This window comes from Geospiza fortis, unplaced genomic scaffold, assembly GCF_000277835.1.
Source record: "Geospiza fortis unplaced genomic scaffold, GeoFor_1.0 scaffold179, whole genome shotgun sequence".
Classification (NCBI taxonomy): Eukaryota; Metazoa; Chordata; class Aves; order Passeriformes; family Thraupidae; genus Geospiza; species Geospiza fortis.
The window spans coordinates 338,929-363,627 of record NW_005054533.1 but is presented as its reverse complement, the minus strand read 5'-3'; the positions used below and the strand labels follow the sequence as shown (position 1 = coordinate 363,627).

The following is a 24,699-nucleotide window of genomic DNA, read 5'->3' as shown; positions in this document are numbered from 1 at the left end:
GAAATGCCCCATTCCTCTGACTAAATCCACCTTTGTAACCTCTTTGTTGGGAAGTGTCAGTGGCGGATCAGCGCCGGGCAGGGTGACGGGCGCACAGAAGCTATCGGGGCTCCGATCTGGAGCTCACCTCCACGTTAACTCCTACTGCTAATTCATCATCCCACCACGACAGCCTGGCTGATTGGGATCCTGGCAGGACAATACAGGGCCAGGCTGACCACCAAAGCCCAGCCCAGGGGAGGAGGGGCTGACAGGCACGCCATGGAGAAGGCCTGAGATAAGTGCTGGCTGTCAGCGCAAGGACAAAGAAGGGCAGGCCCTGGGGAGAGAAAGGAGATAAAAAAAAACCTCGACAACTGCTTTATCTGATGAGGGTTATGGCTAATTAATTATAAACTCAATTACCTAACCCTTACTTCAGCAGTCTCTATTCATTAAGAGATAAAACCTGACTGACTGCTAACTTTCCCTTGCACACCCGCACGCACAGCACGCCGGATTCGGGTTTGCACACTTTGCCCCACGATTCCTTAAAAAAGCTCTGCAAAAGCCTTGTCCCTGTCAACTTTGTGCTGGCAGGATGGAAGATTCCTCCTTTCTTTCCTTCCCCCCTGCCACCCAAGGCACCCTCTGTGGCGCCATGGGAGGGCCAGGCCTCCATGCTGTGCATTGGCATTTAAAAGCAAAGCCCTGGCATTAAACAATGGGCATTAGGGACATCAAAGCTCCCTTTTCACACCAACTCCCTGCTGCCTCCCTGGGCTTCTGATCTGCTCCACATTTCCAACTGAGCTTTTAATTTTGGGTGCTAGAAGCTTGGTGGAGCAGCTCAGCGGCGTCAGCTGAACGTTATTCTTCCAAAGTTTGAAGGTAGCCACGAAAATGAGAACCATGAACTCTAAAACCCCTCAGCCAAGCTGAGGCTTGCTAACAACACGAGCTGAATTTTGCATGTAAGGTAACAAAAATGTCTGTTTTATCACTGCTCAGATTCCAGCTGCCTTCCTGCCGTGCTTGGCCTCTCCTCCAGCTCGAGTTCTTGCCCCCATGCCTCGTGCTTGACACAGGCTCAAACATCCCTGTGGAATCAATGCTGCCCATTAAAGGAAGGCTCCTCTTAATCTCTTTCCAAAGCTGCAGACCTGTCTCGCTCCCACCTTTTGAATCCATGGATATTCTCAAATCCACGCTTGGCTCCGGCTGCCCTTTGCTCTGGCTTTTCCATTTCTACAGGATAATGTTCTTTACTCACATATTTTAAAGAGAGAGGTCTCATCTATATGTGTGTGTGCACATCCATAATTATCCATATTTATATGAAAAAACAAGGTGACAACATTCACATGACGCTTCACATCAAAACTTTTTCAAGAATAATTTCTTCCACTCTACAGAACAAGGGATCCCAGCTCTGGGTCTGTTTCTCACACTTAGTCCTATTTCAAATCCCTGTAAAGTGTATTAATGACACAAGATTTTGGTTCATTCATGGTGTATGACCTTCTGGGTCACTTTTCCATAATTTATATGCACCAAACGAAATAAAACACCACAGTCAAATAATCAGTCTGGGCAACACACATTATTTAAGCCCTTGGCAGCCAAGACACTGTTGTTGTTGTTGTTGTTGTTATATTTTGGGCTTTATTATTATTATTATTATTGTTATTGTTATTCGGTCTTAGTATATGGTCTTGGTTATTACCTTATTAAACAGGATTTATTTTACTAACACTCATGGTTTTGGACTTGAATGATGTGGTCCAATGGTTCACCTCGCTCCTGTGATGCTTAGGTGTGGCAGTGCTTTTCTGAAACCTGTTCCAGCATTTGACTCCCTTCCTCCTTTGTCCTGCTGACAGCCCAGGCCTTCCTTATGTCCCTTCTTTCAAGACTTCCCAAAGAAGATAAAAATATGTGGTCATACAAGCTTCACAGAGAGACTTTTTCACTCTGTAATGTAACAACTTCAGATTGTTGTCTCATGATTTTAAAGCGTATCACAAAGACAAATTCAGCTATAATTAAAAGCTGTCTGCTTTGATGGAGCCTTTCAAAATCTGAAAATAAAAATTCTTTAATACCATAACCCCATGGAGCAGCCAACTCAACTTTGTTTATCTTCTAGGTAACATGACAAATAATAATATCACCTACCATAAGCTATTCTGAACATCAACTCCATACCTTCCCTCACCATAACCAATTCCATATCCAATTCCTATTCACTTTCTTGCTCCCCTTTTCCATTAAGTTGGAAGGCTTATGCCATGCTTTTATGGTTGAGTTCTTCCCACTTAAATTTGCTCATAGATCCCTGTGATCTTTTGAACTTCTTTTGAACTTCCTTGGCAGCACACACCACACTGCAAAATCACCCACGTCTGAATCACCCTGTGTTGCCTCTACCCCCTCTGACCAACAATTCTGAAGATATTTCCAAATCACAGAATGGTTTGGGTTCAAAAGGATCTTAAAGATCATCTCCTTCCAACTCCCCTGCTCCATTAACAAAGTTTTTAGATCAATCCCATTCCCTGCAGCTCTCACTTAATCCTTCACCCAATAAATGCAATTATAGGTGATTAGTATATCTCGAATAAAAATAAAGTTTTCTGGCTGCATTCTGAAATATTAAGACGAAGGTCTGCACTGGCTTTATTTGGAGTTATTTATCTGAGGTTGCCATGGTAGCTGACACCTCTGGTCAAATCCCAAACTCAAACTGCAGGGAAAGGCAGATGCACCCATCCCCTTCCCTTTGTTTCTCATAATTGTAACAATCCCATGAAATCCCTACAGCAAAGGAATGCACCAAGCAACAAAACCAGAAGGTCTCATTTGCTTCCAAGCTCCCTTCCACCACCCTTCTCCCTCTCTTCTGGGGCTGTAACTCTCCCCTGTTTTGACACGAGCACAAGTCCATCTCTGCTCTGACCTCCCTCTCTAGGGATGTCTATGGAGGAGTTCACTGCTCCCTCTTTATCCAGCTTTGCTGCAAATAATGACCATTTTGAGTCTCCCCCCCTACACATATTCACTTTTATGTACTCCTATAACTTTTTATCTAAAGGAAGATGTTTGTACTTTCAACAAATTACAGCTTAAAAGAAAGAAACAGAAACATTAAAACAATCCAATGCCGTTTTCCATCAACAATTCCACGCAGCTCCTTAACTTAAAAATATAAACTAGGCTTGAAACAACCCCACACTCTGCAAAAACTGTCCTCTCAACTGCCTTCCCATCACACCAAGAGGATTAGGGAAAAAAAGGAAGACTTGTCCCATTCATCAATAGAGGAGTTATTCATCCGAAGTTTATTATCTCAGGTAATTTGATCAATACACTTCACCTTTATAGTCCCGTTGTCCTTGTGAGCAAAGCATTTTGCCTTTTATAGTGAGATGGCTATTATGAAGGCTATTCACAGGGAAATTCTCTGCAGTTAAAAGTTTTTCCAATTAACTACATTTAACACCACCGAAGCCATAAAGCGGCGGTTACATTTCACGTCGTTGTTGTCGGAGTGTGGCGGCGCTCAGGAGGCAGGCAGAGCACATTTGGCAAAGACATCCACCAACACTTTGGGATGGCAGTCAAGGAAAGCCTGCCAGCTAACAGAGAAAGACTTTTTCAGTGCAGAGTCAGGAATGTGCACCACAAACAAAAATAATAAAAGGTGGATCAGTAGAAAGCCTTGAGAAAATCACAGAGAGGTGCCTCAGCCCTTGGAATGCTCCTCAGATCAATCCTTCTCCTTTCAGGCAGTGTCAGAACTAACTCCTGGAATGGTCTGGATTGGAAAGGACCCCAAAGCTCATCTGGTTCCACTCTCCACTCCACACCTCCCACCAGACCAGGCTGCTCCAAGCTCCATCCAGCCCAGCCTTCCTTTGTTCCCTCCTGAGTTTCGTCACCCCAGAAAATTGTGGCGTTTATATAACTGAGATATGAACTTCCAGGGAATCACAGCATGTGAGGACAAATTCCCTGAAGTCCTCTAGGTTAGGTTCTCCAAACCCCTCATCCCACACATGAGCTGCCTCCTCCTCGCTTCCTAACCCTCACAAAGGACAGGGCAAAAGGCTTCAAAAGAGAAGCAAAGCACCAAATTCCCAGGGATCGGCTGTTCTAAGGAGAGAAACCTCTAAAAACTCGCTCGAAAATAAAAAATTATTATTCCTTGTGAGATATCCTCAGAACAAACTAGTTCATTAAAGTCATATCAGCACTTGTAATTGGCCCTTGTTGGCCAATAGAAGGAGACATTTGCAACTTTTCCCAGGAAATTATATTCTAAATCCTTCATAAGGTGGACCTTGTCCTTTTCTGAGGAAACTTGATAGCAGTCTTTAGTATTCACTGGCATAATTAGGACTGCAGTTAATTTCATTAAATTCTCTTGCTGCTAAATGAAGCAGATTATGAGACATCTTTTATTGCAAGGCATGAAATTACAGCCTGTCAGCTGCCAATGGTAGAGTAAAACTAATGAATTACAGGGTAAATAACACCAGAATTAACCAGCCAATTTAACATAGCAGAGAACAAAGTCATTTTTACTTGGAGCCACCACTGCTGGGATCCCTTTCAGCTGAAAGGGAACCAACCTCGAATCTAAATAACCAGGAAAGCCACATTTCTTGGGCAGCAATGCTAAAAAACCAACACTGCCAAGAAGTTGGGAGAAAATTGGTCAGATAGGTACAGAAAGGCATCGCTAAAATATTTAAATTGTGCTATGTCCAAGTAGCTTGTGCTGATGCATTATCCTTTACCCAGCCCAGGAAAAAGGGCAGGGGAGCATTAATTTGTTGCTATTATAACTGGTTTAATGGGGCCAGCTCTTCCCAGGCAGCACGAGACACAATCCCCATTAATGAGGGACAGACACACTGTGGGGAGATAATTAAAGGAAACGGAAAGCAGGTGCAACCAGCCACTTCCATCTCCTACTCCTGTCCTTCCAAACCTCTGGCACAGGGCACAGGAGGTGCCTTCTCTCTGCACAGCACTCTTCCTGCCTGGAGGGAAGGATGGATGCCCCTCTGAGCTCTGACCAGGAGCTCCCACGATTCAGAACTCTTCCCAACACACTCCTCAAGCCTGTCAGGCTGTTGGACACACACAAATTTTTGGGGCTGAGGAGAGAGATTTGCTGTGTGTAGGTTGGTGTCTCACCCCCACACCACCTATTTTTAAAATTACCTTAAATTATTCTTATTTTAGAATTTTACTTAACCCTAGTTGTAGAAGGAACAAACCCCTCATCTGCACTTACATGGAAATGTGGAAACAGAGGCTGAGGAGAAGAATGGCAAAGTGCTCATCCCCACTCAAACAAAGGGAGATACCTGAGTGCCTGGACAGCAGAAAGAGTCCCACAACCCTGGCTATATAAACCAAAAAAAACCCAAAGGAAAAGGTAAATAAAGCTTTCATCTCAAATTAATGCTCTCGCTTTTCTGATGCAACCCAAGGATTGTTTTTCCTACAGCAGGTTTCTCCATCTCCAGGGAACAGAGTCAAGGTACATGAGGGGTCAGCAAGAGAGAGAAAGCCCCTGTTATTATTTGCTGATCATTTCCTTATTTTAGCAAACATTTCAGATCTGTCATCAGTCCTACACCAACAAAAAAGGTTTTAAAATGATGCTTCTGCTTGCTTTTCCAACAGGTTTCTGAGAGACACCACCTCAAGTCACCTTTGCAGCCTTTTAGAGCTTTAAGTTCAACATCAGCCAAGTTTGATGGAGAGGCAGGAACACCAAGGGGGTGTTCTGGAAGGTTTTGTGAAGTTGCAAATGTGCTTGCAAGACTGAAAATCCCTGATTTAAGAGACCAGACTGCAGCTGGAATATTCTGCTGGAGGATGGAGCAGGAGCCCTCCTGCACTTGGTACCAGCATAGCACAAACTGTTCCTATCTCACAGACAAGGCAGGGTAAAAAAACTCATGCAATTTGTCCTCATAGTGGAAAGTGTTCCAGGGGGTGGAATGAGATGAGCTTTAAGGTCCCTTCCAGCCCAAATCATTTTGTGAATATATGTTTGACTTCTGTTTTTAACAGAAAAGCCTGAGATGCTCACTGACTTTCCAAAAAAAATATTTACATTTAAAACTCCAAATGTAAATGTACAAACCCTACCAAGAACAACTAAAGGCAAACAAAAGGAGAACCACAGAGCAGAATTTGTGAACACCTTCCACTGGAGGGGTTGCTCCAAGCCTCAGCCATCCTTCACCTCCATGCTGAAGCTTCACCTCCATCCTTGTCTCCATGCTGGAGTGGGAAAAGGAGAGAGCAGGAGCCCAGGAAAGCCAAGCAGGCACTGAACACTGCAGAGTGGTAGAACAGCAAAATTCCTGTGCCACCACTGCTGATGCCACTCCAGAGCTCTTTGGGAGCAGGACACCAGCACCATTCAGGAGGAGAAATTACCTATCCAAAAAACCATTTTGGGCCAAAGAGCAAACCTTCAAGCAAACCTGATTTTAGAAGTTCCAGTCCATGCCAAGAGCTCAGGAATGGGGTTTCCCTGGCAACCAGGTTCTCCAAGCACACACATGTGTTACACAGGCAAGATTTACTGCTCCCTGGAGCTTCTGCCCAGCACACCCAGCTCACCAGACCCCTTCTCCACGTGTGTCTGAGAACTGATCCTGCCCTGCAGTCATCCCCAGCCCATGCAGGTCCTTCCACACTCCAGGCAGAGAGATGCTGCCTCTCCTAATTTCCTCTTTCTTTACTCTGTGTGGTTTCAAATTCCCACCATATTTCAGGCAAACTTTTTAACAACTACTCTGGACCACCACTGATGCCTTGCCTCCAGCAGAGGGAAGCTCAGCAGTCTGATAGCATGAATGCATCAGCTCCAGGGGTGTTCCTGAGCTCCACAGACCCAGAGCTCCAGGAGTGATCAGCTGGAACCAGCTCCAGGCACCAGGAAGGAGCTCCAGAGGCACCCAGGAATCAATCATGGTATTTCCTGCTTGGAGACACCAGCACCTCCAGAGCCAACAACTCTGGGGACTGCTGGGCCACTTTCTCAGAGACCCTCAAGATTCCTGATGTTACTGAGAGCATCACCTGGTTTTTATTCTCACCTCCTGTCTCCTTCAGAGTCTTTGGTCAGTATTTTCCCTCCTCCCTCTCACCTGATTAGTACAGATTTTGCTTCTCACAGCAGCACAAGTTTCCATTTGAGCTCTGTCCCTCCAGTTTTCCATCCCACTGTTATTCTTTCCCCTCTTCTCTTACCTCCAAAGCCCCTTGTGTTTGTCTACCTTCAGCTGCTGCAGAAAATAGGGAGCTTGGAATCCTTGTGCTGCACAAACAGGTAAGAAACCTCTTCCTTCAGAACACCACATCAACATTAAAAACTGCCACTTAATTGGAGCTAAGTGTGACTTAATCTGTATCAGGAATTACTCAGAGCAATCACTGGGCTGCAAGATTAAAGCACCAACAGCAGTGATTGTGCGCCTATTATTTCTCAGCTAGGAATATTTTGTCATTCATGGCAATATTCAGTATTGCCATGAATTCCCAACTCACAGCAGCATTTGCTGTGCAAAGGGCAAATTCATAAAATGTTCCCAAGCAGTTCCTTGCCTTGCATCAGCTTAAACAAACACAAAATGTCAATTCTCAGAATGCTGGGCACACTTCAGCACTGGAGGGATGCATATCTCTCCTGCCACAGCAGGAAGGGGTTGTGCAGCTCACCTGCCTGACATAGCAGAGGAAATCTGAAAATCTGTGTCTTCAGGAGATCTGGCTCACACAAAAAGTCAATATACACATATAACTCCAGATCTTCAGACTCAGACTTGAATATTTATTTAAAATCAAACACACCAACCATACATATCTGTGCATTTACTCAGTTTGCATCCCAGTTTGCTCAAAGCTCAGCTATTAGCCAATGATTTCCAGTGCATCTCTCCCTTCACATAAAAAGTTGTTTTGTTTTTAATTTGGCCATGAAACAGCCTGTACAATTTTGATTCCTACAGTGATGATACCTGCCACCTTAAACAATCCCTGCTCCTTCCGATCTCTCCATTCCAATGTATTGCTCACTTCAGACAGCACAATTTCTAAACAATTCAACCACTTTGGTAATTTTGGTTGATTTTTCTTTCCAATACCTCCCGCACTTGAAGATTTCTTAATTTCCCTCCCCGCCAAATACTCACAGAGAAGAGAGCATTAGATGTTAATCTAGCTCCTTGATTTGTAGCAGTTCTGCACTTCTCTACCCAACCATTTAAATGCTGTCATTCATAATAGGGTGATATACTGTACTATAAACCCTTTTGCAAATGGTACGTCTTGGTATTTTTCTTTTGTGACAAAGACTCATATTAGTTATAAAGGGGGAAGAAATGGACTCAGAGCTCAGATCTACCTACATAATCTCAACAGGCTCTCCCCTTCTTTAAAAGAAAATCCACACCCTCTTCCTTAAAGAAAACCGAAATCACTAAGCTTTTCTTTTTCCTGGTAGAGAACGTTCCGTGGTCTGACAGCCCCTGGAGTTCAGCAGCTTCCTCCTGTAGCATTAATCCTGAAACCACACAATCCCAGACTTGTTTGGGTTAGAAGGGACCCTAAAGTCCTACTACCCCTGCATGGGCAGGGACACTTTTCACTCTCCCAGGTGGCTCCAAGCCCTGTCCAGGCTGGCCTTGGACACTTCCAGGGATGCAGGAGCAGCCACGGTGTGTTTGAGGCCTCATGTCAGATCCTGGCCTTGATTTCAGGGACAGGAGCCTATCCCTGGGGGCCACTGGAGAAGTGTCATGGTGAGGTACCCAAAGCACACAAAAGCAAAAGACTTTCCAAATTTGGGTTAAAGCAGCAGAAGTTTGAGTGGGTTTTAGTCCAGGTTCCATTCTGGGTCATTTTCCCACACTGCCCTTGTTTTCCTGGTTCTTTTAAACAAGCATGAAAATACACTTTTCAAGCAGACACATGGCACTGTCCCCAGAGCTGGGCCAAGCTTAGTGCCCTTCCAGCTAGCCCAGACCACACTCTGGCTTTAGGGCTTGTTAACACCCCCACAGAGCAGATCCAGCCCACATGGCAGCTTTTAGCCAAACACATTTGGATAAACTCTCAATTAAGATGTAGCGAGGCTGAATCAAAATATTTTACATCTGCTGTGTTTGCTTCATGCACTTAGTTGGAAATTCTATCAAAAAACCAACTGAGTTTCCTGGCAGGTTTTAGTCTGTATTAAACCACTCTGTCTGTTCCTCACTGGAATAGCTTCTGGTCAGGAAAACCAAACCCCAAAGTGTGTGTTTGCATTACTTTAGTCTTCTCCCTAACAGTAGTAACAAATTTCATTTCAAGCTTTACAGCTTTAGGAAGTCTGTAAGTGAAATATATCCAGGGCATCTGATCATGACACCCATTCCCAATTTATCACCATGCAAAGGATCCTTTACAATAAACAAAGCACTAAATTATAAGATTTTTCTCCCTGTTTTAACTCATGCAAAATAAATGGAGATTTTATTTCTAAGAATTGCAATTTAATTATAGAATCCTTGAGAAGTTTGGGTTGGAAGGGACCTTAAAGACCATAGAAATTCCACCTCCTGCCATGGGCAGGGACACCTTCCACTATCCCAGGTTGCTCCAAGCCCTGTCCAACCTGGCCTGGAACATTTCCAGGGATGTGGCATCCACAGTTTCTCTGGCCAACCTGTGCCAATCATTCCCTTTAAATTCAAAATATTTAAGTACCAACATCTGGCCTGGCTGCTGAGACTGTTCTAAAGATGTGCTGATAATTACTGCAGTCACAGGATTTTTTTTTTTAAAGCTGGTTTAGAGAAAACAGTATTTAAACCAAAGTGCAAGGATTTCCATGCATATTTCAAATATCTAAACCAGTCAGAGTACCCAGACACTCAGTTTCAAACACTCCCTGCTCTCCCCCAAGCAATATTCCTTTTTCATGCCATTTATTGGTTTTAATTTGCCATTCTTCACTATGCTCTGGGAAAATATTTCCTCACACACGCTGAAGTGCCAACGCTTGAAAATGAAAAACAAACCCACAAAATAAACCAGGAAACTAGGGATGCTGGGCCAACACCCCCAATGCAGATTCACACACAATTACCACACAATTAAATGGGAGCAAAAGAATGATGAAAATACTCAGAATGCCCAAAGTTTGCTTTGTTCAAAAAATTAGGCTAAAGGGCTTTAACTGCGTGCTGTTCAGTTTACTCTTTTGATTGCTTTACCACTATGTAAATCAATTTGTTAATGTTCCTTACAAAATGCATGAGCCAGTTATACTGACAAACACACAAAGCTCATTCGTAATTAGCAGTTAATTAGTACGAAGGAACAGATGCTGTTAGAGTTTCAGCAGGCGAACAGGTTCTGTAAACAATGCTTATAAATCTAAATGAATTTATTAACCACAATGCAACTGTCAACGTTTTGCTGGCAACCATACAAATATGGTGGAATCCCCAAAACATCTTTACAACATATTAATAATCATTGTGTCAACCCCAGTCTATCGGGCAGCCTCACTTGCTAACTGTCAGAAGCTTCCTACTTAATCTTCTGGTGTCGCTCCTCAGGACTAATTCCTGCGGCCCTGGGAGAAAGAGCTGCAGCCACCAAAGCCAGCCCAGATGTGCATGGATTCTCCTCAGAACAAAGGTGTTTTCCCACTGCCTCCCTGAGCGAGCCCATCGTGCTAGATGGCACCTGGCCCAGAGCATGGGCACCCTGCTCATTTGGGCATTGGCTCCAGGTGATCCTTAAAGGTCTCTTCCAACTCAACCCATTCTCATTCCAGATTTCACCCACTGAAAAATAAGTAAAAGGCTGGTTCTTCCTGCTCTCCTGGCTCATTTGGGGATGTCCCCACAGCCAGCACTGAGCTGCTGCTGACACAAGGGATTGCAGGGAGTTCTGGCAGCTCAGAAGGGCTTTAGGTTGGTTATCAGGGAGAGGTTCTTCCCTCAGAGGGTGCTGGGCACTGACCAGGCTCCCCAGAGCTCCAGAAGCATTTGGAAGCACTGCCAGGGATGCCCAGGGTGGGATTGTTGGGGTGTCTGTGCACAGCCAGGGGTTGGATCCATAATCCCTGTGGCTCCCTTCCAGCTCTGGATATTCTGATTCTGTGGTTATAAACTCATGCACTCAGCCACTGACTGATACCATTGATTTGTAGGGTTTTTTTTGATTGCCTGGGTAGATGAAGGTGGCTCAAATAAAGAGATTGCATCTTGTAAAGCATTTTCTAGATGCAGCTACTGAAGCACCATCTCTAATCACAGGCTTTTGGCCAGGGGCCAGCTCAGACCCTCAGGGCAGCAGTGAAGATCCCTCAGTGCCCTCACTGCTGTCACTCTGCATGTCACACTGACATGCCACCCTGATATATTACACCATTTCAGCACTGGAAAATTCCAATAAAATTTTTAAAGTCATATTACAGCTTTTTTTATTGATGTTCTCTTTTACACCTCCATTGCTTTCGCTCATTCCCTCCTCCTCTGACACCTCTTCCCCATGTTCTGGCCCATGGGCACTCCAGGATTTGCATGAGAACATCCCAAATGTATTAAATCCTCCATAGTCTCACCAGAGAGACTGCCTGGCTTGCTTCCTGCAGGCTCCAGCCCTACTCACTGCATTGGTAGTGGATCCAAAATCCTGGAATTTGGGGGAGCCTGTGCTCTGCTGGAATGCAGCACCAGGCATAAGAGGAAGATGATCATGGTAGAGCCTCAGAAAAATACAAATACTCTCTCCCTTCTCTTATGAACACTGGAAAACAGATCCTTGACTGGTTTATGCTAAAGAGCAGCAGCTGCTCCTTTTATACAATAGGGATCTTCCCCCCCTTTTAAAAAAAAGATGATATTTTAGGTACGAGAAGATCTTTCACTACTATTTCTGCAGAGGGTGATGATCTCCTGGCACTCTGCTCCTGCCTGCTTCCATTCTCCTTCCACAGCCTCTCCAAGGATGCTCAACCTGATCAACACTCTATTCCAAACAAAAGCTGCAATGTCTCCTCTTGAATCTTAAGGATGAGCAAGAGCTACAATCACACCTGATGTGCCAGCTAGGAAATCATCAGCTGCTACTCAAACCCACAGGTTTGTCCCTGTCTCTTTCACAAAACACCAAGAGCATTACATTTGGACAGGATTTGAAGTAAATAATTAAATAAATAAGGAGGATGGAGTTGAACACTCCTTATTGGCAGCCATAAGCAATTATGACCCCATATCACATTAACACGTAAAAAATTTAGGAAACACGTTTATAAAACACAAAATTTCCCTCTGTTTTTTAAGTTGGTGATCTGGCTACTTTCCATTACTGCCCTACAAGACACTGTTCTCCTTTGCTCACTTGGAAGGCTGGGTCACACAAATAAATGGAATATTGTGTTTGAAATTGTGTGCCCCCTGCCCAAATCAACACTAATAAATATTTAAATACACACTTGGCTCTGGGTCACAGCCATGGGAAATAAAAAGAAAAGACAGAAAGTTAATTTCTCTGAGAAGTTCATTGATGATATTTCATTTATGGATCCTTAAGTGCACCTGTGGAACAGCTGTAGAGGGCTCACCTTGCTCTAAGAATGGCTGGGACTATCACTGCATGACAGTCCTGGGTATTTAAAGCGTTTAGAGATAAAATAACAACATTTTATCAGATGTGAAACAGAAAACTCATGTTTTAGGGACTCTGAAAAATTAGGAGACTAAAAGAAACATATTAAAAATTCAATCTTGATAAGCCAAAGGACCAAACTCCAGCTCCTTCCTGCAACCCTCAGGCATGCCAGGAAGGGAAACCAGTGAACTCCAGCAAGCAGGAGGGAGCAGATGGGAGGATCCAGCAGGACAAACGGATGCATGAGGAAAAAGAGGAATTATCTCAATCAGAGAGGCTGAGGGTCATGCCCAGCTCTGCCTGCTGTGGCCAAGGGGCAGAAGGGGCCATGCCCTTGGACTGGGAACCACATCCTTGGCCAAGGGAAGGGTTTAACACCAGGAGCTCCCGGCTCCAGATGTCCAGGTGAGCTTTTTACTGCTATTTTATTGCAAATTCTAAGGACTGCAGCTTTTCTTGGGATGGTATCTGCAACTCATCAACTGGAAAAACCCACAAACCTGGCTTTCCCAGTCAAATTAAACATTATTCCAGGCAGGTACATGGAGCTGAAGCCATTCTTCTGATGTAAGGGCACATTTGATCTAATTGGAAAAAATATTTCAAGTGCACTGGGAATAGTCACTGTTAACTGAATGCAACAACGAAAAAGGAAAAAAGAGCATGCAGACCCCAGGGAATTACCAAATCAATTAACAACTAATTCAGGAACTAATTTCTGTATTGCCTCTTAGCACAAAACTGTATCTTTAATTTCTCCTGCAATAAGCATCACCACGATAGTCCTAACACACTCTGACGCTTTAAATGAGTTTACAAGTATCTCTTTTTGATTGGCTATATAACATTATTTCTTCACAGTTCAATGCAACCATAGCCAAGTGCTCTGAAATATTTAATTATACTGGTAGCAACCAGTTAACAATTTACAGAACCACAGTGAGTACAAAACATTTTATAACTGGTAATCAGCTAATTAAAAAAAAAAAGCCAGCAAAATGTGTATGTTCTGATTATAAACAATTGCAGAGGAATTACACAGAAGATTTCAGCACTAAGAGTATTTGGCTCAAAACCATACCCTGGTGTTTGTACAAGCTGATCTGGAGACTGATTACTGTGATTAGACAGACGTGTGACAGAGGAAATTACACCTCACGCTGGAGATAAATAAATCAAACCATGTCATCTGCCAGTTCCTTGTAAATCACATCAGCTCTGAATTTGGCAAAGCTGCTCCTTGAAGACTCCCAACCCTGGCTTGAAACAACAAGTCCACAAACCTACCTGAGCACCAGGAAGGAAACACACAAACAGGAGTTCTGGAGAAGGCTCCTTCCAGGAGCTGAGGGGAGAAAGTTGGAGAGAGACTTCTCACAAGGGCCTGGAGTGCCAGGACAAGGAGAGTGGATTCAAACTGGTAGAAGACAGGGTTGGATGGGATATTGGGAAGGAATTGTTCTCTGTGAGGGTGCTGAGGCCCTGGCACAGGGTGCCCAGAGCAGCTGTGGCTGCCCCTGGATCCCTGGAAGTGTCCAAGGCCAGGTTGGATGGGCTTGGAACAACCTGGGATAGTGGAAGGTGTCCCTGCCCAAGGGGTGGGACTGGATGGGCTTTAAGGCCCTCCCAGACCAAACCATTGTGGGATTCTGTGTCCTGGAGCAGAAGCAGCAGCACAGGGGGCTGGGTCTGTGTGCAATGAACAGGGGGCTCAGTGCAGAACCACACAGCTGTAAGGAATGCAAGCAAATCCTGGGCTCTGGGTCCCTCCACATGTTTGCTGCCATCCTCCTCCTGAAATGCTTTTGGCCCTTACCTGCATGAGCCACTTTTATTTCAAAGCACAACCTGATGTTGAACTCAGAGAGAAGAGAGAAGCCATCAGATAAGCCCTGGCACCAGTGGCTGTAGCATCATCTGTCTGTCCTGTTCCTCTAGATGGCTTTTTTCACCCTGTCAAGTCACATGAATTAAGCAGGAAGAGCTGCTAAGATCACTGCTTGTTTGTTCTCTCTTCTGGTGGACTCCAAGTAAACATTTGCAGCCAGGAAAGAGCAAAGAGCATTTGCTGCTTGTGAGGACAGCCAGTCTTGGATGTGACACTTGCCTGGAGCACTGGGGTGCTCTTGTGGGAAGTGAGGATGACTAAGGACATCACTCTGACTGAGCAGATGTGGCAGATGATCCCTTTTCAGAAGCCATTTCCCAGACACTGCCATGCCTGCTGAATGCTCCCACAGCTGGACAGACAGCTGTGGGTATTTTAAGGGAAAACAGGCTCCAGGTAGGGTGATCTCACTGCTTCAGTGAAGGAGCAAGATAACAAGAGTGTTGGGTGTTATTCCATGCAAGATTTGCGTAACTGGTGCTTAAACATCCCAGCTAGGGCTAAAAATGAACAGAAATGAGGTTAGGAGTAACCTAGTCAAAAATGAGGTTAGGAAATCAGTAGTGAGGCAGAGGAAGTAGAAAATCACTACTAAAAAAGAGGCAACGCTGACCTACACCTGCAAGGAGCTGAGGAGAAGTGACAGGTTTTTTATGCCAGGTTTGACATTTGATGAGAGCATCTTCAAAGTTACTTTGGCTGAGTTTAATGATTTTTTTTTAAATTAAAATGTACATTGGGAAGTGGCAGTTTTGTTTATGCCCATCTTAAGGAAAAACTGTAACTTGTACATCAAGGAACCCTCTTCTTCATGAATAGCAAATCAGTGATGCCACCCCCCGTGCCTTGACATAAAAAATATTTGTCATTTTTAGGTCAGAGTAAAAGAACAAAAAAAAAAAAAGACAAAATACCTAATTTCATTAAGATTACTTTAATGTACTTAAATATGCCAAGCTGGCAGGCAAAGAAGGTCATTTGAAATATCACCTAAAAGTAAAGCCTGAATAAGATATTCCACTTTCTCCATTAATCCAGCCATTTGCAAACGGAGGGAAGGGAATGGATTCTGAAGTTCACCTTTGCAAGTCATGGATGGCAAATTTTTCACTGTGTCATCAATACAGCACTAACCATTAGAACATTTATTTCTAAGCCAGGCTTCCAGTTTGTCATCCCTAAATGATGCAGCAATTTGGGGCCACGAGAGGGGCAGCACCTCCCAGGCTAAGCCAAGGGTGGAGGCAACGTGTCAAGCACTGATTTTGGCCAGGTTTTGGTAAAAGAACGGCAGAGGTTATATGGCTGGAGTGTGTAATGATGTGAGCATCTGGGATTAAGTGCAAAGGGCAAAGAGGAGAAGGGCTGGGAGCAGAAAGTCAAGGCCAGCTCTTATGTATTTATTTACACTCCAGTCTGGGGGGGATGGGGGCAGGACAGAGGGGAAAAAATAATAAAAATTAAAAAAAAAAAAGAAAGGAAAAAAAAAAAGAAAGAGCACACAGCTGCCATCCCAAAAACAGACCTCCCATCTGCCACCCACGATTTGCATGTCACCTTCTCCAGGCTCATTTGTACTTCATTAACTGCCATTGACTTAACAAGATTTATGCAAATGACACCATAGGAGCTCGCTAACTCCCACTGCAATCAAGTGATTATGTATGTACAATTCTCCACAGCAATGAAAAATTAATACATGACAAGCCCCCTCACCGCTGAGCTGAGCTTCTTGCTTTTATTTTTCTTGTTGTGTGCATTTTTTTTTTTATAATTTGAATATGCCCTACTGATAAAGATTTCCCAAACCCACAAAAACCAAAGTAATTTTCCCAAAACGCTACAAAACCTCCCATCCTAGAAAGTCAATTCCCCAAAAGTGGGCAGCCCAATGTGTGCTTCAAAATATTCTTCAAAATATTCACTCAGGCTACCAGGAACAAGATTTCTTTCCCAGAATAAATGGGTTTGGAGGGAGGATTCTCCAACCAGAGCAAACTGCTCACTTCAAGAGTATTATTAGCAATGCTACAGAAAATAGCTTAAATATTCTTAGTTTAAGCACCTCTTTCTCAGAAGTACAGAACTTCCTGTGGATTTTAACTTGAAGTCAATATTGCTCAAGACTTTTTCTGACTCTGTTTGATTTGCACAAGATTTTTAAATAGCACACAAGTGAAATTTTGTGTAATTTCTTTAAATTTCTGGCATTCCCAGTTCTCAGCAGCTGCTAAAAGTCCAGGATTTAAGACATGCTGATGTGGCTGTGCATGCACAAGGTGTTGGGACCTCCCCAGGAAACCTGCCTTCCCAAAATTTCACTCACTGTAAGAATGTTTTGGCAGGAGCAAGCATCCACCCTTTAAAAACAAGCCTGCTTTTCACTGCTTACATTTTGGGTTTCTGCTGGGAGCAGGAAGGGTCATCAGGACAGTTTTATATGGCTTAGCCCAGTAAAACCAAATTTAGCAGTGCAGTGAAAAATCAGCTTTACCATGTAAGAAAGGACACAGAGAATAAGAACATTAACTCTTTTTGACCAGGCTGCTTGGAGTTAAGGATAAAGCCCTGGAGGAATGAGGTGTTTCCTTGGAAGGAAACAGGCTATTCACAACTTTACCTCCTTCATGGAACCCTGGAATGGTTTGGGCTGGAATGGCCCTTACAGCCCATCTCATTCCAACACCCTGCCATGGGCAGGGACACCTTCCCCAAGACCAGGCTGCTCCATCCAAACTCTCCCAAACTCTCAGGGATTTCCCTTAAACCCACAGGGATTCAGGCACCAAGAACAGGATTGCAGGAGCAGGTTGCAACTCCTGCCTTCTTTTGACCCAAACCCACTGGCAGCTGTGCAGGTCCATCCCTGGGGCCCAGAATGATCAGCAACTCTTCCATAGTGCTGGGAGAGATGCCATGTTTTCCTCAAACCCACAACATTTCCAGCCTTCCAAGGAACTTGGTCTGGCTGGAGGTTTTATCATTTGTTTGTGGGGTGTTGTTTGGTTTGGTTTTGTTGTTTGCTTGGTTTTTTCGGTAAAGCTTTTTTGTTGTTATTGTTTAGTTTTATTCTCCCACAGCAATCCTGGGAATGCTGCAGCCTGAAAAGATTTCTCTTTCTATTCCCAAATATCCCAAGCAACAAGAGACAGGACAAGAAGAAACAACCTCAAGTTGCACCAGGGAACGTTCAGGTTGGCTGCTAGGAAGAATTTCTTCACAGAAAGGGTGGTCAGGCACTGGCACAGCTGCCCCGGGCAGTGGTTTTAAAATCCATGAGGATGTGGTGCTTGAGGAGTGCTTGTTTCAACACTGGACTTGGTGATCTCACAGGGCTTTTCCAACCTGAAGGCTCTGTGACTCCATTTGCCACAGAAAACATCACGATGGAAGGGGTTTCTCATCTAAAGAACAACAGCAGCATGAAGATATTTAGGTGGAGAAGTTCCTTCCACCTCTGTCTTATTCCCAGTTAAGGCATGAAATAAAAGGCACCAACTTTCCCAGCAGTAATTTCTGCTGCCTCAGAGAGCTCCTGTCACTCATATTTTCTGAAAAATCCCTTCACCAGGATTTCTTCTCCTGGGAAGCTGAGAAGGCTCAGAGAGGAATGAAAACAACAATTATGTGATTGCTTCTCCTGTGTTTGCTGCTTTGGAATGTGGTCTGGACATTGTTTATCCAACAGGTGAATGTTTGATTGGTTTCATGTGAATTGTTTTTACTTAATGACCAATCACCATCAGCTGTGATAGATTCTGAGTCAGTCACGAGTTTTCATTATCATTCTTGTTAAGCCTCCTGATGTATCCTTTCTCTTCCTTTAGTATAGTTTTAGTATAGCATTCTTTAATATAGTGTAATAAAATAATAAATCAGCTTTCTGAGAACATGGAGTCAGATTCCTCATCTCTCACCTCATCCTGGGGACCTCACAAACTCCACAAGCTCCAAGGACCTGGCACCTGTTGAGCCCCCTGAGAACGTGGGGCTGTATCAGCAACTGAACCTCTACTGACCAGACCTCCAAAATCCTCCTGACATCTGAGAGTGATGTGAAATCCCACTGGGAGCAGCCATCCTGCAGCACTGCAAAAACCTCCTAAACTCCCACCCCAAAGCCCAAAGAACAGGATGGACCTGCTGAGGATGCACATCAAGGGTTTGTATGTGGCAAAATGAAATTACCATAATTGGGCTTAGTACCAAGGAGGACACGTTCCCAAAAGATTGGTCATGTTTGGTACACAAGCAGGGCTGCAAGGAGAGCTTTTCCATACAGAAATTCCAGATATTGTAAGAGATATTTCTTTACAACATGCTGTGGCACAATCACACTCACAATGTTTACCTTACAATGCTCTTCCTACGAGTGTATTTTTAATCAAATTAATTCCATACAATAGCATTTTAGGAAAGAACAGTATGTATGCCTGGAATAAATACTGGCACAGCTTTTCCTCAGTTTTATATTCTCAGCTGCACTTTTGTTTAATTAGCATTACCCAAAAGGATTGCAGCCGGTCTAACCCATCCTGTACCATACAAAAGCTGTAGGAAAATCAAAAAATCAAATTGCAGCTTGCTTTAAATGCCTGGAATCTCCTCCCCTGAATGCAGAGCCAAATACTGAACTCCTCTGCTTTCAAACTGCTCTTCTGGATTGTAGCGTGCTTGATTAAAATTTGCCTACTAGAGATTCACACACCACAGCATTTTTGCTGCCTGATGGTCCCAAAAGGTCTTTCAGAATGACTTTAGGAAGAAGAATCACAGCTAATAGTTAAGGGTACAAAATCAACTCCTCCTCACATCCAGAAACAGAGGAAAAACGGGAAACACTCCAAAATACGTAAGCCCAGCTCCACACAGGACACCCAGGGCTACCTGGCAGATAAGGGATAGGCTGAGGGAAGATCAGGAGAGGCAAGTGAGCCTCTGGAGGGCAGGAAAGACACCAAAACAACTGGAAAGAAAATAAGTGGAAAAGAAAGGGAGCTTATCTCTAGCAAGGCAACTCTAACACGTGAGTAAACACTTGCAAACACTGACAGAGAAACTGTGTGAGAAGCATTCCATGGGAATGTGGAGATCTCAACCACACGGATCCAGTGCCATTTCATTTGAGCAAGTAAATCATCTCATTCACCAAATACTTCCCATCCAAAGCTGGCACTGCTTTTGCCTTTCAAAGGAGTGTTCCCAGCTACAATTTAGCATCTTGTTTCCAGGCTAATGAAAGTGCATCTAGGCTAGTAAAAACAGACCAAAACAAATCCTCGGCTTCAAGTCCTGTTGTGTAATGAGAAAGTTTAATTAAGGCCACACATTACAGCTGTAAACGTTCTCTTATATAATAAGGTCTAAATGAAACTGAACCTAATCAAAGTTACAATTCCTTCATTAGCAAATTACAAACAAGAGCGCGCAGCTGACACACCGGCCATGATTATCACAACTAATTGCCTCGTTGTTAGGGAGCAGCCTGAAACTGTGTTCAGATGTCCGTCTGTGGTAGCAAATTAGGGCCACATCAGGCTATTCCTGCCATCACAAGGGGCTCTTGTCGAGCGATCTGATTTACCCTGCGCCTGGCAGCACTCGGCCCAATCAAAGCCCCCTCTACAAAGGCAGCTTTGAAGCCAGCACAGCCTAGAAACCCGCTCCATATGCAGGCCGGCAGACTGCACTTCATTAGGCCTGTTGTCACATTTTCCCTCTTCTTATTCTAATGATCCTATTTTAATACACATAGGAACCTCTCCTAATTGATGTCAAGTGAGTGACTTCCACATTCATCACCGGCGCACATCAAACGCCGCTGGGGCGCTCGGCCTGCCCGGACCCGAGGTGTGTGTCTTGTCTCCCAACTATGGAAAGCAGGGAAGAGAAAAAAAAAAAAATACAACTATTTCGGCATTACCTGTTTAATTGGGATTGCACGGCCGCTTCCAATGCTGTCTGTTCTGCTCTCCAGGACCTTCTTCTCTTTGTCTGGGTCACTCCCTTTCCGAGACTGCAGAGTGAAAAGAAAAGTTTGTGCTCCATTAAATGCACACAGAGGATGCTTTTATTTGCCTTTTTTTTTCTTCTGGGGCAATTAAAAAATACTTTGGCAGGTAAATATAGGCTCAAAAGTGAATCTACACGAGTACACAACCATCCTAAAAATGAATAAATTTCCCATCCACCACCCATAAATTTCAACCAACCACTAGTTTGAAATGCATTTGGGTTTAAAGAGTTACAGCTTCGCTGCCTGAAGACCCACAACATCAGAGGACACGTTTCTGAAGTTTCCAACAGCAGCTCCAAAGTGGAATGAATGTGCCATCTCCTCATTAAAAAAATTTAATATAGCCATGCATACATTTAATTCACACCTGTGTGGCTCTTAGAAATGTCAGCAACTATTTAGAAATATGATTTTATAATGCTGGATTTGACCATATGGACTTCAACTTATTAATTTTTTTTCTGCTTCAGGACAGTTAGAAAGTTGGAACTGCGAGAAAAGCCGGTGACTGCAAAAAGTTATCTGAACACAGTGTGGAAAAATTAGCATGAGGAGAATTTTACCAATGTCTAAAACCCGAGTTGCCTTATCCTGGATTCCTCCAAGGCTGGAAGGAGTGAGGTCACAGCGCTCCCTTCATGACTTTATCAAGTTCTATGGGAATGTGAAGAAGTTATTCAGATCGCAGCCCGTTATTGCGACAGAACGCACGGGCGCAGCGGTGATTTTGACGGATTTATTTTATTACAAAAAGAAGACCTGAGAGTCATCCTCCTTAATAACTGCGCTGACAAGTGACAACTTCACTCCATTACTTTCCAATGGGAACATTACTCACACAATATGGGAAATGGGAAAACAGTTTCGCGTGCTTTTCAAACCGCGGCCACGCCAGAGCCCACTCCGGCGGGAAGAGATGCCGAAATCAGGAGGAGAATTGAATCGGGACCGTGGATCGCTAATGCCCCTTTCCCCCGTGCCACAAAGGGGTGGGAGGAAGAATAAAACCCAGGAGCAGCTGCCCTGGGGCGTGAGGGGAGGGAGGAGTGCGAGTAAGAGCAGCACATTCGCGCAGCGGGGATGCCGCGCTGCCGGGAACGGGCTCCGTTGGCCAGTTACTATGGTTGGGGGCAATGGAATGGCGTGCCGGGGAATTAAACAAAGAACAAACGAAAGCAAGCAAAACAAGTGGGAGGGGTGAAATCCAGCGTGCAGGATAACTATTGTTCCTTGCCCTTCAAGACAGATTTCTGCCTCTGAAAGTGCCACTTCCCAAGAATACGAGGCAAAACAAAGCGTCAATGGCGCAAGGCGCCCGTAAGTGACATTGTAAAGAAACTCAGTGAAGGTGCCCAAATCCTTGGGAGGGGAGTTGTCAACTTGAATGTTTCTTTTTTATCTGACTTTTTTTTTTTAGAGAAAGAAGCCTGCCTCTGAAATTCAGGCTGAATATCTACGCGCTGTTTTTCATTTCTGGTTTTAAATCATCACCATTCTCCTAAAAGTTACTGCAGCTGGAAATCACAGGCTGCACGTGGAAGGGAAATATCTATGTGCAAAACACTGGTAAATGCCAAAAGTACAGAAACGCAGGGATTTCTGCTGGGCAGATTCCCTTCCAGCTGCAGATTCCCTCCTAGCTGCTCGTAGTCACAGAATCCCTAACGTTTTCCAGGGGAGAATCTTCTTCACACGCTCCGCTATTTATAAAGATAAATTGTGCAGTGAAACAGAAATCTGATCTTTTATGCTTTTGTACCTATGACACACACAATATGTCTTACATCCTAGCAGAAAAAAATCCACTCCAAACCATGCTGGAGCAACACTTCCCAGGATTTTTTCTGATGGCACATCTACACAATAAATGGTTCTATTTAAAACTTGGTGCCAGCAAACCAAAAAAAAAGTCTGAAAAAATTAAAGCATCTGCACAAATATCATTGGAGTGATTTCCCCATTGCAGTGGAAGTCACTCACAGATTCAATCCACAAATAAACTTGGGCCAAGATGTCACATCTGAGTTTGGGCACAACCAGACCAAGATCAGCAGTGCTGAGCACCCCAAAAGTAAAATATTCATCTCTACTGAGACATGGAGCTCATTTTAAGTCTGAAAAACTCCCTTGGAATTCTGTAAATATGTAAGACAGGTAACACTGAATGTGGGAAAGGTGATGCACCTTTCTATGCCAGAAATTCCCTCACCCAGTGTCTGTGGGATCAGACATGGTCAGAACCACCTTCTTGCTCAGTGAAACTCATAAATGCATTTCAAATCCTCACCTGGCCTATACAAGATTATTTGGTGGTCCCTGTTATCACACTGTCCAAAACAAAGGATATTAATCTTCTAATATTTCATCTATCTTATCACTCAAGGAGGAAATCAGCTGCTGTAACAACTTCTTTACAACAAACATTAATACTCAATATAAAAAGATGAGATGCTGCATTTAATGCACTGAACAAGTTTAAAAATTCTCATCCCTATTCCAACTCAAAAACTGTAATTAAGAAGAATCAAATATTTTCTACTTAGCCCAGTCCTCTTCCAACAACAGAAGATCTAAAGATCACTAAACAGATTACCTGTGCTAGATAACAAGGGGTAATTTGCAATTATTAAACAGAAACATATCTGATTCTGTAAGAGATAAAGACATAAGTGACTGGGAAGGGAAGCACAGCAAGAAACCCAGAGCTAAACAGTAAAATACTTTAATTACACACTCTGTTCATAAGCAGCATTTTCTCTGTAGTTATCTATTTATTCAATTAAATAATTCCAGGTTGTAACTTGGCACAGAAGCTGGGTTACAGCAGAGTGGGTGTTAAGTACTTCACGACATAGATTACAGGGCAACTCATTAAACAATCTCACTACATCCACCTTAAAAGACACAACTAAATCTGCAAAGGCAAATTATTATCATTTTTCCCAGTTATCAGACACTAAGACAACTATCACCACCCTCTCATGTCAGTAAATATGGCTCTCACTAATTATCACAAACCAGAGCTTTAGTCTGTTTACAGCTGACTTAACATTCTTCTCAAACCTTTCCTGTGACTGTAGATGGGTCTGTTTTTCTCTCCTCCCTTCCTCAAATGTACAGCTGCTCCAAACTGAACCATTCCCAGTTTCCCAAATGCCAAGAGCACCTGCAGAGCCCTGGCAGCCCCTCACACATCCTTCAGCCCGGCCATGGATGGACGGATGGATGGATGTTTGCAGGGATGCAGCAGCATCCCAGCTCTGCTTCCTGAGCTCTGACTGCTGCTGGTTTCTGGGCTGACACTGACATCTAGTGGGGCTGGGAACTCTGCAATTCTCCCACCCAGCTCCAGCTTATTCCCACCAATGGGAAGGAATCTGCACAGCTGTTATCAAATATCGGCGTCAAAGCTGATGGGGCACTTCTTCCCAGGTCACTCATTTTGTTGTTTTCCACCTATACATTTGTACCCAAACACAAATGCATGATTTCCTCTCCTTCACAGGACTGGGAGATGTGGGTTTAAATGAAAATGGGAGGGACACAGGATCCCTGGGGCTCTGTGCTGTCACTCAGAGCTCCAAAATGGTGACAAAACGTTCCACTTGCTGAAGGTGGAGAGCACAGATTTCCCTCAGAGTCTGAGGAAATGTTTTTTTCAGGTTTGTATGTGGGAAGTGAGCATGATATCACCTTTGGAATAAAAATACATAAATTCTCCTTGTTGACAGGAAAGCTGTGGGCTCCTAAACACAAGTAACATGTAGCTACAACCCCCAAGGGAGTTACACAAGAGCCCACAGCCATTCTGAGTTTGCTGTGACATGTGTGACCTGTCAAAACACTGCTTAGAAACCACAGTTACACCTGCAACAGATCCCAGAGCTTTCAGCAAGAGGCTTAAACCAAGGAAACCTTCACTCAGGGCTTCACTAGCATCTCCCTAACTGCTTCTGCATAACAAAAACCATATTGCACCAGGCAGATTTCTAATTTTTTTTTGTTTGATTTTGGGGTTTTTTGGCCTCTCAATGAAGAAAAAAGCAGGTGGTTTGGAAAGAAAAAAAAAGTTATTTTAATGTCCATCATTTTTTTTAGCCTTGGAGAAGGAAAG

The 24,699-nt window shown here is 43.8% G+C and overlaps 1 protein-coding gene across 1 annotated transcript in view; it reads right to left on the bottom strand.

Annotated features, from left to right (window-relative positions):
* AGAP1 (ArfGAP with GTPase domain, ankyrin repeat and PH domain 1) overlaps positions 1-24,699 on the bottom strand; it is a gene marked incomplete at its 3' end in the record, with an annotated part of 314,049 nt that overhangs the window by 139,754 nt on the left and 149,596 nt on the right. Inside the window, exon 10 of the mRNA XM_031063812.1 lies at positions 20,493-20,585. Within this exon, the coding sequence (XP_030919672.1) occupies positions 20,493-20,585 (93 nt within the window). The remainder of the gene's footprint in view (positions 1-20,492; positions 20,586-24,699) is intronic.